We start from the raw sequence: 13,162 nt of genomic DNA, 5'->3' as shown, positions 1-13,162 counted from the left end.
TAACCAACGCCCACAGCCCGGCCTACCCAAGAAAGGTCCATCCACCTTGGGAGTTGGGGAGGGGCGTGGAAAGCTCCAGTGGTTGTTAAGAGAGTTCCTTCTTCCCTGGAAACGCAGTTGAGGCCCCCTCGGTTGCCACGCAACTCAACCCAGCAACGCCAACCCCCTCGAGGGTCAGGGTGGGTGGGGGAGGGGTGTGGGTGGTAAGCGGTTCAAGTGAAAAGGTTAAGGGTCACACACACACACGATGACAGGAGACCACCCTGGTGCACCGTTTATTCCACAAGTTACAGAGAGAGAGAAAAAAATACACGACGAGAGGGTCAGAGAGCGAGAGACGCGTGCTAGGGCTAAGGAGAGGGGACGGGAGGGTCAGGGCGTTGTGTGGGAGGGGAAGGGGAGGAATACCAGGGTCTGGACCTGAGCGCTGGAGAGGCAGTGGGTGTTTGGGTGGTGGGGAGGGGGGGGGGGGGGGGCCGGGGGGGAGGGCAAGGTACCGTTGAGAGCAGCCCAAAGCCCTTCCCCATTCCCCTCGGAGAACCACCCAGAGCTGACAGGATTCCTGGGTGAATTTGGAGGGTGTGTCCTGGGGAAAGGGTGAGGAGATATTGAGAGGGATCCCCCCCCCCGCAGGGGAGGGGATTCGGAGGGTCTGTCCTAGGAGAGAGGGAATTGGAGGGTCTGTCCTGGGAGAGAGAGTGAATTGGAGGGTCTGTCCCGGGAGAGAGAGGGAATTGGAGGGTCTGTCCCGGGACAGAGAGGGAATTGGAGGGTCTGTCCCGGGACAGAGAGGGAATTGGAGGGTCTGTCCCAGGAGTGAGGGGGAATTGGAGGGTCTGTCCTGGGAGAGAGGGGGAATTGGAGGGTCTGTCCCGAGAGTGAGGGGGAATTGGAGGGTCTGTCCCGGGAGTGAGGGGGAATTGGAGGGTCTGTCCTGGGAGTGAGGGGGAATTGGAGGGTCTGTCCTGGGAGTGAGGGGGAATTGGAGGGTCTGTCCTGGGAGTGAGGGGGAATTGGAGGGTCTGTCCCGAGAGTGAGGGGGAATTGGAGGGTCTGTCCTGGGAGTGAGGGGGGTAAGTGGACAGTCTGGGAGGGGGGGGAGGAAGGGGAAAGTCCATCACAGGGGAAGGGGAGGACCGTGGGAGGGGGTCCACTCTGCTGAGGAGGGGAAAGGAGAGAAGACTCATCCCGGGAGAAGGGCAGGAACTGGAATGGCCACCGCGGAGGGAGAGGGGCGTCTAACGGGACGGTCCATCCATCCATCCATCCCCCCGGGAGGAGCCATTGGAGCGGGTGGGGTCATCCATCCCAGAAAGTGGCAAACAGGAACCCCGGGCGGGGGTGGGGTAACATTCCGGGGGGGCATGGGGGGGAGGGGTGTTGGTCTGTTCCACTCAAACCCACCCGGGGGGAGACAGAGATAGAGATAGAGATGGGGCAGCAAGGGGAGACAGTGGAAGAGTCCATTCTGGGAAGTGTGGGGGGTGATGGGGTGGGTGCCCGGATCTCCAGTGGGCCGGTTTACGAAGGAGTTCCGACGGTGAGGGGTGTGAGGACAGGGCAATCTCTCGGCGTTTGGTATTTTCTATTGTCCACTCCAGAGCCCGGTTCCCGAATCACTTCCGAACGTAAAGACGTGTACACACCACGTTGTTGGCTGTCATGGTCTACGAGAGAGAGAGAGAGAGAGTGTGAGACAGAGGGAGAGAGAGAGAGAGAGAGAGAGACAGAGGGAGAGAGAGAGAGAGAGAGAGAGACAGAGGGAGAGAGAGAGAGAGAGACAGAGACAGAGAGAGAGAGATAGAGAGACAGAGAGAGAGAGAGAGACAGACAGACAGAGACCGAGACAGAGACAGAGAGAGAGAGAGAGAGAGAGAGAGACAGAGACAGAGAGAGAGAGATAGAGAGACAGAGAGAGAGAGAGAGACAGACAGACAGAGACCGAGACAGAGACAGAGAGAGAGAGAGAGAGAGAGAGAGGGAGACAGAGAGAGAGAGATAGAGAGAGAGAGAGAGAGAGACAGAGAGAGAGGGAGACAGAGAGAGGGAGACAGAGAGAGAGAGATAGAGAGAGAGAGACAGAGAGAGACAGAGAGAGAGAGAGAGATAGAGAGACAGAGAGAGAGAGAGAGACAGAGACAGAGTGAGAGAAAGAGAGACACGGAGAGAGACAGAGACAGAGACAGACAGAGAGAGACAGAGAGAGAGAAAGAGACAGAGAGAAAGAGAGAGAGAGAGAGACAGAGATAGAGAGAAAGAGACAGAGAGAAAGAGAGAGAGACAGAGAGAGAGACACAGAGAGAGAGACAGAGAGAGAGACAGAGACAGAGAGAGACAGAGAGAGAGAGAGAGAGAGACAGAGACAGAGAGAGACAGAGAGAGACAGAGACACAGAGAGAGACAGAGAGAGACAGAGAGAGAGACACAGAGAGAGAGACACAGAGAGAGAGACAGAGAGAGAGACAGAGACAGAGAGAGAGAGAGAGAGAGAGAGAGAGAGAGAGAGTGTGAGGATTCCATCAGGCAATAGGAATGGACGCCTCAGGGTCCCCTGTCACGGGGTTGGGGGTGGTGGGCTCATCCCATTCGGACACTCTGCACCCCCCTCCGACCCCCCACTCCATACAGCCCCCCCTTCCCCTGGACGTCAAACTCATCCCCCGCCCCCCGCAACCCCCAGATCTTGATATGAAAACCGTCATACCCTTCCCCTCCCCAGCTCCTCTCCTCAGATAGGCCGCTTGGCCCATCTCGCCAAGACTGGCTCATTGAGAGAGTTTTCCAATTAGAACCTCCCCCCCTCCACACACACACACACACTCCCCCACCACCCAATTCCTTCCCCTCCCCCCCCAACCAATCTCTGAGAATGGTTCCCCTTCCAGTATTTCTCCAATAATCTCCCCCCCACCCACCCCACCCTTCCCCAACTTGTTGAAAATGGTCCCATGACCCTTTCAGGCAGAGAACCCCCTCCCAGGTCATGAGCGAGACTTTCATTGATGTGGAACCATCCACGCAGTGGGAGCTATCCCCTCACGGCAGGGCTGGCCAAGCAGTATTCGGCCTCCCCCATCCCCCCGACCCCCGACCCCCGACATCGCCAGGGTTCGGGGGGGCATCGGTGACCAATAGGATTGGTCCAAGATGCTCGTCTTAGCTCATCAGAGTGGGATGGAGAGAGAGAGAGAGAGAGAGAGAGAGAGAGAGAGAGACGGAGAGGTGGAGAGGTGGAGAGGTGGAGGGGTTTAGGGAGACAATTCTGCACCTCTAACCTCCCTCCCTCTCCACCCCCAAAGCACAGTCACCAGGCGGAACGATGGGAGTCTGGGAATCTCGAGAGGTTTGGGATTGGAGGATGGCGGGGATCTTGGAAAGTTGTGGGAAGTGACCGAGATAGGGAGGGGGTGTAGGGGGCTGGAGGAGATGACCAAGATAGGGAGGGGGGTGTAGGGGCTGGAGGGGGTGACAGAGATAGGGAGGGGGTGTAGGGGGCTGGAGGGGGTGACAGAGATAGGGAGGGGGGTGTAGGGGCTGGAGGGGGTGACAGAGATAGGGAGGGGGTGTAGGGGGCTGGAGGAGATGACCAAGATAGGGAGGGAGTGTAGGGGGCTGGAGGGGTGACAGAGATAGGGAGGGGGTGTTAGGGGGCTGGAGGGGGGTGACAGAGATAGGGAGGGGGGTGTAGGGGGCTGGAGGGGGTGATAGAGATAGGGAGGGGGTGTAGGGGGCTGGAGTGGATGACAGAGATAGGGAGGGGGTGACTGAGATAGGGAGGGGGTGTAGGGGGCTGGAGGGGGTGACAGAGATAGGGAGGGGGTGACTGAGATAGGGAGGGGGTGTAGGGGGCTGGAGGGGGTGACAGAGATAGGGAGGGAGTGTAGGGGGCTGGAGGGGTGACAGAGATAGGGAGGGGGTGTTAGGGGCTAGAGAGTGTGACAGAGATAGCGAGGGGGTGTAGGGGCTGGAGGGGGTGACAGAGATAGGGAGGGGCTGTAGGGGGCTGGAGAGGGGTGACAGGGAGGGATAAGGGATAGAGTTTTTAAGGTGTCTGGGGTGTTGACTTTGGGAACGCAGCCGGACGTGCTTTGGAACAATCGAATCTGGCAGTTCCGGAGGCAGGGAGCTGAGATGGGGCAGGCAGGCGGGATGTGGGACGAATGGACGGTCAAGACCCGTGCCATGTGTCCGCGTTCGGGAGCCCCTCTCACCAACAAACACAGCTCCAGCAGTCTGCCTCTTCTCAGCTACACAAACACAGCTGTGGCTGGCAGTAGTAATCGTGAACCCAAGCAGGGGTTGTATAAAGTCCCTGAAACACAGTCAGCAGTCTGAGGATCGGGAGCAATTTCCAACTCAGTGAAAGGAAACCGTTGGGGGAAAGCAGATTGTGAAATTTCCGACTCTCGTTTAAGGTGTGGATGAGTGAAGGCAGTCCGAAAACCGGAGAATGCAGAACGAGGAATTGGCAAGGGTATTAACCTTCGTTCTGTCTTCACTGAAGAGAAACACAAGTAATTTGTCAGAAATGCACAGAACGTGAGGGTCAATTGGGAAGGAGGTCACAATTGGGTTTTGGAAATGGTCGTTCTCGGGAATTTGGAAGGTGGGAAATCCCCAGGGCCTGACCCTCCAGACGCCAGGACACCAAGGGAGTTGGTGATACCAATAATGAGTTGTCATCTTCCAGCAGCTCCAGGGGATTGGAAAAAGTGGTATAAAAAACAGGAAGGGTTGGTCGAGAGGTGTGTCAGGGCGGACCGAGAACTGGAAGGGGCATGGGGTGGACGGAGAGCAGGAAGGTGGGTAGGGGGCGGGCTGCCTTAGTGTGGTCGGAAGGTGGGAGGGACGGGGGCTTGCTGGGTCTGTTTTGTCTGCACTTCTGTATGTAACCGTATTGTTTAATGTCATTGTCACTGTCACATGTGGAACTGGGATTTGAGGTGTGTCCTCATCTCCCTGGAATATGGTTGAACAGTAGGCTTTGGGGCCTAGTTTTGCTGCTCCTCTCCCTTGTAAAATTGCTGTCTCTTGTGTACAGCTGTAAATGTTTTTAGTAGACTGTTTTGTAATTTGTTTGATAAAATAAAATAAAATTTAAAAAAAATAAAATCAGGAGGGTTTAGGGGAGACAAAAGACAGATTGGTCAGCCAACTGGGAGAGGCGAGGGTATTATTACAACGCACGTGGCCATAGGACATTTCGACAATACAAGAGACAGGGTCACCATGGACTTTTCTAGAAAGGGAAATTGACAAACCTAATGGAGTTTCATGAGGATGTAACATGTGGAATAGGGTGAGGGAGATTCCATGGATTAGGAATATCGGAGCTTAGAGTATAAGATCAAAGTACATGCAGTGTATGAGGGGAGGGGGGGGAAGATGCTGACTTAGTCAGGATGCTGATTGGCAGGCAGCCAAGAGAGCGCGGGAATAAATGGGTCACTTTCAAAGCAGGGGACCTCAGGGGATTGGACCCCCCCCAGCTATTCACGGTGTACATCAAAGACGGCCCAGTGGTTAGCACCGCTGCCTCACGGCGCCAGAGACCAGGGTTCAATCCCAGCCTCAGGGCGACTGTCTGTGTGGAGTTTGCACATTCTCCCCTCCCCCCCCGGTTCTGCGTGGGTATCCTCCGGGAGCTCCAGTTTCCTCCCAAGTCCAAGGATGTGCAGGTTAGGGTGGATTGGCCATGTTAAATTGTCCCATAGTGCCCAGGGATGTGCAGGTTAGGGTGGATTGGCCATGCTAAATTGTCCCGTAGTGCCCAGGGATGTGCAGGTTAGGGTGGATGGGAAATGAGGGATGATAGGGCAGGAGGGTGCTCTTTGGAAGTTTGGTGTGGACTTGATGGGCCGAATGGACGGTTTCCACGCTGCAGGGAGTCTGTGGTGAACCGTTTCCAAGTCGATTGGCTGGGACTGCTGAGGAAGGCTTCAGGGTGTGACCCAAACGCCGTCGCTGTCGTACAATGTGCGACGTTGTGAGATTGTCCAAGGACAGGGAAATACTTAAATGTCGAAGGATTGGGAAAGCATGGGAAGTATTCTGGGTGCCGCTGTGCACCAGTTAGTGGCAGGAAGCAACAAATTCTCTGCATAGAGCTCAGATAGATTCCACGGAAAATGGAAGGGTCTTGGGAAAAGTTGGTGGGCAGAGGGATCTGGGAGTTCAGGTCCATTGTACTCTGAAGGGGGCTGCACAGGTGGGTAGAGTGGGCACGATGGCACATGGTTTGCTTGCCTTCGTTGGGCGGGGTATTGGGTATGAGAGCTGGCAGGTCATGTTCACATTGTACAAGACATTGGTTCGGCTGCATTGACAGTCCTGGTGGCCAGATTACCAAAAGGATGTGGTCGCTTTGGCGCAGGGAAGGTTTATGAGGACGTTGCCTGGTATGGAAGGTGCTGGCTATGAAGACAGAGGTTGAGTTGTTGTGGTTCTGTTCGCCGAGCCGGGAGTTTGTGTTGCAAACGTTTCGTCCCCTGTCTAGGTGACATCCTCAGTGCTTGGGAGCCTCCTGTGAAGCGCTTCTGTGATGTTCCCTCCGGCATTTGTAGTGGTTTGTCTCTGCTGTTTCCGGTTGTCAGTTGCTGTCGGTTGCAGTGGCCGGTATATTGGGTCCAGGTCGATGTGCTTATTGATTGAATCTGTGGATGAGTGCCATGCCTCTAGGAATTCCCTGGCTGTTCTCTGTTTGGCTTGTCCTATAATAGTAGTGTTGTCCCAGTCGAACTTATGTTGCTCGTCATCTGCGTGTGTGGCTACTAAGGATAGCTGGTCGTGTCGTTTCGTGGCTAGTTGGTGTTCAGGGATGCGGGTTGTTAGCTGCCTTCCTGTTTGTCCTAGATAGTGTTTTGTGCAGTCCTTGCATGGGATTTTTGGCACAAAACACTATCTAGGACAAACAGGACAATAGCTAACAATCCGCATCCATGAACACCAACTAGCCACGAAACGACACGACCAGCTATCCCTAGTAGCCACACACTCAGATGACGAGCAACATGAGTTCGACTGGGACAACACCATTATTATAGGACAAGCCAAACAGTGAGCAGCCAGGGAATTCCTAGAGGCATGGCACTCATCCACAGATTCAATCAATAAGCACATCGACCTGGGCCCAATATACCGACCACTACAGCGGACAGCAACTGACAACCGGAAGCAGCAGATTCAAACCACCACAAATGCTGGAGGGAACATCACAAAAGCGCTTCACAGGAGGCTCTCAAACACTGAGGATGTCACCCAGACAGGGGACGAAACGTCTGCAACACAAACTCCCGGCTCGGCGAACAGAACCACAATAACGAGCTACAAATCTTCTCCCAAACTCTGAAGAGGTTGAGTAGGTTTTCATGAGAAAAAGTGCGATTGGGGGGGGGCAGATATGATTGAGGTGTACAAAACCATGAAGGGTATAGACAGGGTGGTTAGAGACCAGCTCTTTCCCCCCCAGGGTGAAGGATTCAATAACGAGAGGTCACGCTTTCAAGGCGAGAGGGGGAACGTTCAAGGGGGATCCACGCGGCCAGTCCTTCACACACAGAGGGTGGTGGGTTGCCAGCAGGGGTGGTAGAGACTGGCACAGTAGCTTCATTTAAGATGCATCTGGACAGTAGGTGGGGAGCAGAGGGATACAGATGCTTAGGAATTGGGCGACAGGTTTAGACAGTGGATTTGGATAGGCTCGGGCTAGCAGGGCCGAAGGGCCTGTTCCCTGGGCTGGAAATTTACTTGGTCCCGTTGACGCGCATTATGAGGACAGTTTGAGGACAGGAGCACAGGGTCTTGGTGAGACCCACACACTGTGTGCAGGATTGAGCTCCCTCACTAAAGGGAGGGTGTACTTTCTCATGGAGGGAGTGGAGCAGAGGTTCACTCGGCCAAGGGAGGCAAGATTCCTCGCACGAGGAGTTTTATTCGGCCAGACCACGTATTCACGGGGGGGGACGAGAAGGGGGGAGTCTGGTGGGTCGAGTAAAATGCTAACAGGGCTGGGCAGGTTGGATGTAGAGGAGGTGGTCTTCCCTCCCCACCCACCCACCTCTGATTGAAAGGGGGGGGGTGTGGGGTGAACACTGTCCCAGGTCAGAGGTGAAGGCTTGCATCCAGAAAGTGCGGAGAACTGTGTCCGGTCACTGCATTATGGGAAGGACATGGAAAGGGTTCGGAGGTGAGGTGCTCGGATGGAGGGAAGGTCTGACGTGGAAAGGCCGAGAGATTCGAGGCTGGTTTCATCCGAGAGAAGGTTGCGAGGTGACCGAATGAAGACATTTAAGAGAATCGGAGGGTTCGAGAGGGTGGACAGGGAGAGGCGTTTCCTTCAGATGGTGATGGCTGGCACAAGGGGACATAGCTTTAAATTGAGGGGTGATGGATATTGGAGAGTTTCGTTCCTCAGAGAGTAGGAGGGGTGTCAAATGCACTGCAGGAGTGGACGCGCCATCTTTAAGGGTATTTAAATGGTCAGAGGGTAGGCAGATGGAGGAGAATGGAATTGGTGGAGGGTAGATGGGCTTCAGACAGCATCGAGGGCCGAAGGGCCTGTACCGCGCTGTTCTATCAGCGAGGTGGTCGGGGGGAGCAGAGCGGTGATTGAATTTTCAGCCCGTTACAATTTCCTGCGTTAGGAACAAATTTCCCACACCCCACCCCCTCCCGCTGTGATCCTCAACATCCCAATTCAATCTCCCCCTGCTCTGAGGGGAAGGGTCGCCTCTTCTCCTGCCGTCTCTCTGTCCAGCGGAGCCCCTCGTCTCTGGGCTGCTCCAGGGAACTCTCTCTCTCTCTCTGTCTGAGCGGGAAGAGCCAGGACTGGAGCCTAACTGAGCAGGCCCTTCCCCATTCACAACGGAGCCAGGGCCCCACGTGACCCAACCCAAGATTGGTGAAGAGAGAGAGAGGCCACCCTCCAGACGCCAAGCCAAGACCTTCCTGCACCATTCTCCTGGGGACGCCTTTCGAGGGCAGGTCACCGTGGAGCTAATACGAAATAAGGCTCTTACGAGGATCAGCTCGTCATTGCTGGTGAGTTCCCGGGTCCAGGAGGTTTTCGGGCCCTCTCCTTTCAGTAACGTCTGCTCGCACTCCATCTTGTTCTCGGCAATCCACCGTGCCAGACTCTGGAGGGAGGGAGGAAAGGAACAGGATTGATTCCTGTCAGAGCCCCTGGGGTGGAACCCCCCCATCCTAGGTCAGCGGTCCTTCTGTCTGGGAAAAGCCCATCAAGAGCTCCAGGACTCGACAGCATTTGGTCACAGGGCCCCCTACCCATTTCCCAGGCAACCAATAGCTCGGAAACGCCAGGAATAAACATCGCGGGGCCCATAGCAACCGGTGTCTCAGGGCCCATAGCAACCGGTGTCTCAGGGCCCATAGCAACCGGTGTCTCAGGGCTCATGGCAACCGGTGTCTCAGGGCCCATAGCAACCGGTGTCTCAGGGCTCATGGCAACCGGTGTCTCAGGGCCCATAGCAACCGGTGTCTCAGGGCCCATAGCAACCGGTGTCTCAGGGCCCATAGCAACCGGTGTCTCAGGGCCCACAGTGACCGGTGTCTCAGGGCCCATAGTGACCGGTGTCTCAGGGCCCACAGTGACCGGTGTCTCAGGGCCCACAGTGACCGGTGTCTCAGGGCCCATAGCAACCGGTGTCTCAGGGCCCATAGCAACCGGTGTCTCAGGGCTCATGGCAACCGGTGTCTCAGGGCCCATAGCAACCGGTGTCTCAGGGCCCATAGCAACCGGTGTCTCAGGGCCCATAGCAACCGGTGTCTCAGGGCTCATGGCAACCGGTGTCTCAGGGCCCATAGCAACCGGTGTCTCAGGGCCCACAGTGACCGGTGTCTCAGGGCCCACAGTGACCGGTGCCTCAGGGCCCACAGTGACCGGTGTCTCAGGGCCCACAGTGACCGGTGTCACAGGGCCCACAGTGACCGGGGTCTCAGGGCCCACAGTGACCAGTGTCATGGGGCCCACAGTGACCGGTATCATGGGGCCCACTGCCCCGGGATTCCCATTGCCCCTCAGGCCCCCCTCCCCCTCACCTTGCACGGCCTCCCGTCCACGGTCTGCTCCTCGAACTCCTCCCCGACCCGGAAGCGGATCTCGGTGGTCCTGACCGGGGTGGCCGTGCGGATGTAGAAGCTCTCCCCGTCCTGCTGGATCTCCACGCTGGGGTTGGAGGCCGCGTTGACCGCGATCGTCCGCAGAAACAGGCTGACATCTGCAGAGAGGGGGGTGGGGGGGGGGGAGGGGAGAGAGGGTGTGAGTGTGAGAGAGAGAGAGAGCAGCAAAGGCAGGGCAAGGGGTGCTGAGGGGTGGGGGGGAGGGGGTCACCATGCAGCGACACAACTCACCCACTCCAACCGAAACACCAAAACCAACCCCCACCCTCCCTCCCCCGAGATGGTGCACACTCACACCTCCCTCACCGACAGGGGTGAGTGGGGAACGGGGTCGACATTTACAACTCCGGACAGGAATGCACTACGGGACAATTTAGCATGGCCAATCCACCCTAACCTGCACATCCCTGGGCACTATGGGACAATTTAGCACGGCCAATCCACCCTAACCTGCACATCCCTGGGCACTATGGGACAATTTAGCACGGCCAATCCACCCTAACCTGCACATCCCTGGGCACTATGGGAGGGAACTGGAGCAGCCGGAGGAAACCCACAGACCCGGGGGAGAGAATGTGCAAACCCCACACAGACAGTCACCCCTGAGGCTGGGATCGAACCCGGGTCCCTGGTGGTGTGAGCGGTGCTAACCACTGAGTCACCGTGCCACCCCACGGGCAATTGTTTCCCACAGAGGGTGGTGTGTGTATGGAATGAGCTGCCAGAGGAAGTGGTGGAGGCTGGGACAATGACAGCATTTAAGAGGCATCTGGATGGGGAGATGAATAGGAAGGGTTTGGAGGGATATGGGCCGGGTGCTGGCAGGTGGGACTAGATTGGGTTGGGATATCTGGGTCAGCATGGACGGGATGGGCCGAAGGGTTTGTTTTCGTGCTGTACATCTCTGTGACTGTACGAGTCCCTTTGTGGTATTTTGACGGGACAGTCCCAGAACATGACAATATTCCTCAGTCTTCTTCCCGCCCAGATGGAGGCCATTGAGCCCATTGTCCCTGTGATAGCTCTTTGGGTGTTCGAACTGAGTGTCTGTCCTCCTGCTATTACTGCCCCCTATCTCTCTGTATGTTCTCTCTCCCTCCAAATCCCCCTCCAGCCCCCCCTCCTGAATGGGTCAGTTGACCCTGCCTCCCCTCCCCCCCCATCTCCAGGCAGTACGTCCCAGCCCCCACCTCCTCGCTGGGGGAGGAAGGGTTTTAACACATCACCCTCACTTCACCTCACTTTAAACCCACACCCCCCCCTTCCTCGTTCCCTCACGAGCGGGAAAGGCTTCTCCCTGTCTCCTCCGTCCCAGCCCCCTCCGGATCGGGATAACCTCCAGCAGGTCTCCCTCTGAGCTCCCTCCTCTCCGAGAGGATAGGGCCCAACCTTCTCCAATCCCTCCTCATCGGGCACGCACTCCGGGAACCGCTCGTAAATCACTTCTGCACACCCTCTCTCTCACACTCGTTCTTTCTCTGTCTCTCCCTCTCTCTCTCACATTCTCTCTCTCTGTCCGCCTGTCTCTCTTTCTCTTTTTCTCTCTCTCTGTCTCTCACACATTCTTTCTCTCTATCTCTCTCTCTCTCATTCTCTCTCTCATTCTGTATCTCTGTCTCTGTCTCGCTCTTATTTTCTCTCTCTCATTTTCTCTCTCTCTCAGTCATTCTCTCTCTCTCTCAGTCATTTTCTCTCTCTCTCTCTCTCTCTCTCTCATTCACTCTCTCATTCATTCATTCTCTCTCTCTCTCTCAATCATTCTCTCTCTCTCATTCATTCTCTCTCTCTCTCTCCCACATTCATTCATTCTCTCTCTCTCTCACACACATTCATTCTCTCTCTCTCTGTTTCTCTGTCTCTCTTTCTCTCTCTCTCTCTCTCTCATTCTCTTTCTCTGTCTCTTTCTCTATCTCTCTCATTCTATCTCTCTCTCATTCTCTCTCTCTGTCTGTTTCTCTCTCTCCCTCTCTCTCATTCTCCCTCTCTCCCCGAATCGGTCACATCTATCCTGGAATGGGGAACACCTTACTGTACACACCATCCCGCAGCTGAGGTCTGACAAGTGTCGTGTACAGGGTCACCATCGCCTCCGCACTCTCGTACCCCTTGTCCCTAAAGCCGAGGGCACTACCTGCCTGATGAACAGCTCTCTCTATCTGTGCTACCGTCTTGAGTGGGCTGTGCACAGATAACCCCAGCTCCCCCTTCTCCTGCGTCCCCCCTTTAGAATTGTACCCTCTGTTTTTTGTACCCTCTGTCTTTCAATGTCGACCCCACCAAGGTTGGGTTGGGATATCTGGTCAGAACGGACCGTGCTGTATAACTAATTTGTGCAGCCCCTCCGAGACTCCTCCTGCCTCCCTCCCTTACACCATCCCCGAATTCTTCAGTTCCCTCACTTCCTCTGCCCCCTTCACACTCCCTCAAAACTTCCAAGCACCCACCATGCCCCTCCACCTCTTTATTTCGGCACACCCACTCTCAGTCCCTCAACTCTCTTGTCCCCACATTGATTTCTCTTTCTCTCCATCCCTCTGCCTTTTCTGTTCTTGTCTGACACTCTCAGTCAAAATCCTTTGTCCCCCTTTTACTCGGTCGTTCTCCCTCTTTCTATCCCTCTCTCCCCAGCTGCATTTTCCAAGCTCTCTCTCCCTCTCTCCCTCCCTCGGTGGAGCATGTGTAAGGGGCTGAAGGTTTCTGAACTTCCTGGTGATTACTTAACCTTGGAAAAATGCTCATCACTTGAGACCTTAGACCACAGAACAATACAGCACAGAACAGGCCCTTCGGCCCTCGACACTGTGCCGACCGGTGCGCTCATCTAAGCTCACCCCCCTCCACCATCCCATCCCCATCCATGTGCTGATCTAGGGATCGTTTAAATCCCCCGAGTGTGGCGGGGTTAACTACATTATCAGGTAGGGCAGTCCACCCCCTTACTCTGGGAGTAAAGACCCTGCCTCTGACATTGGTCTTAAACCGATCACCCCTCAATTTGTAAATATGCCCCTTCGTATACACTGGC

The 13,162-nt window shown here is 55.7% G+C and overlaps 1 protein-coding gene across 1 annotated transcript; it reads right to left on the bottom strand.

The window, feature by feature from the left end:
• Positions 1-252: 252 nt before the first annotated feature.
• On the bottom strand, positions 253-12,221 carry LOC132805547 (cellular retinoic acid-binding protein 2-like). Its single transcript, XM_060820658.1, has 4 exons — positions 12,167-12,221; positions 10,057-10,235; positions 9,018-9,134; positions 253-1,667 (listed from the first exon to the last, which is right to left on the bottom strand). Exons 1-4 carry the CDS (start codon positions 12,219-12,221, stop codon positions 1,617-1,619), a joined length of 402 nt encoding a protein of 133 aa, XP_060676641.1. The 3' UTR covers positions 253-1,616.
• Positions 12,222-13,162: the final 941 nt, after the last annotated feature.

This window comes from Hemiscyllium ocellatum, chromosome 50 (assembly GCF_020745735.1).
Source record: "Hemiscyllium ocellatum isolate sHemOce1 chromosome 50, sHemOce1.pat.X.cur, whole genome shotgun sequence".
NCBI lineage: Eukaryota > Metazoa > Chordata > Chondrichthyes > Orectolobiformes > Hemiscylliidae > Hemiscyllium > Hemiscyllium ocellatum.
The sequence above is the reverse complement of the archived record's forward strand: the minus strand, read 5'-3'. Positions and strand labels throughout refer to the sequence as shown.

What these genes read in the sequence shown, in the direction of transcription:
- LOC132805547 (XM_060820658.1), bottom strand. Translation starts at nt 12,221, where the DNA reads ATGGTGACCCTGTACACGACACTTGTCAGACCTCAGCTGCGGGATGGT. An exon ending in TGGACGGGAGGCCGTGCAAG is followed by an intron (nt 9,135 to 10,056) that starts GTGAGGGGGAGG and finishes CCCTCCCTCCAG; the next exon opens with AGTCTGGCACGGTGGATTGC. An exon ending in GCAATGACGAGCTGATCCTC is followed by an intron (nt 1,668 to 9,017) that starts GTAAGAGCCTTA and finishes TCTCTCTCGTAG; the next exon opens with ACCATGACAGCCAACAACGT.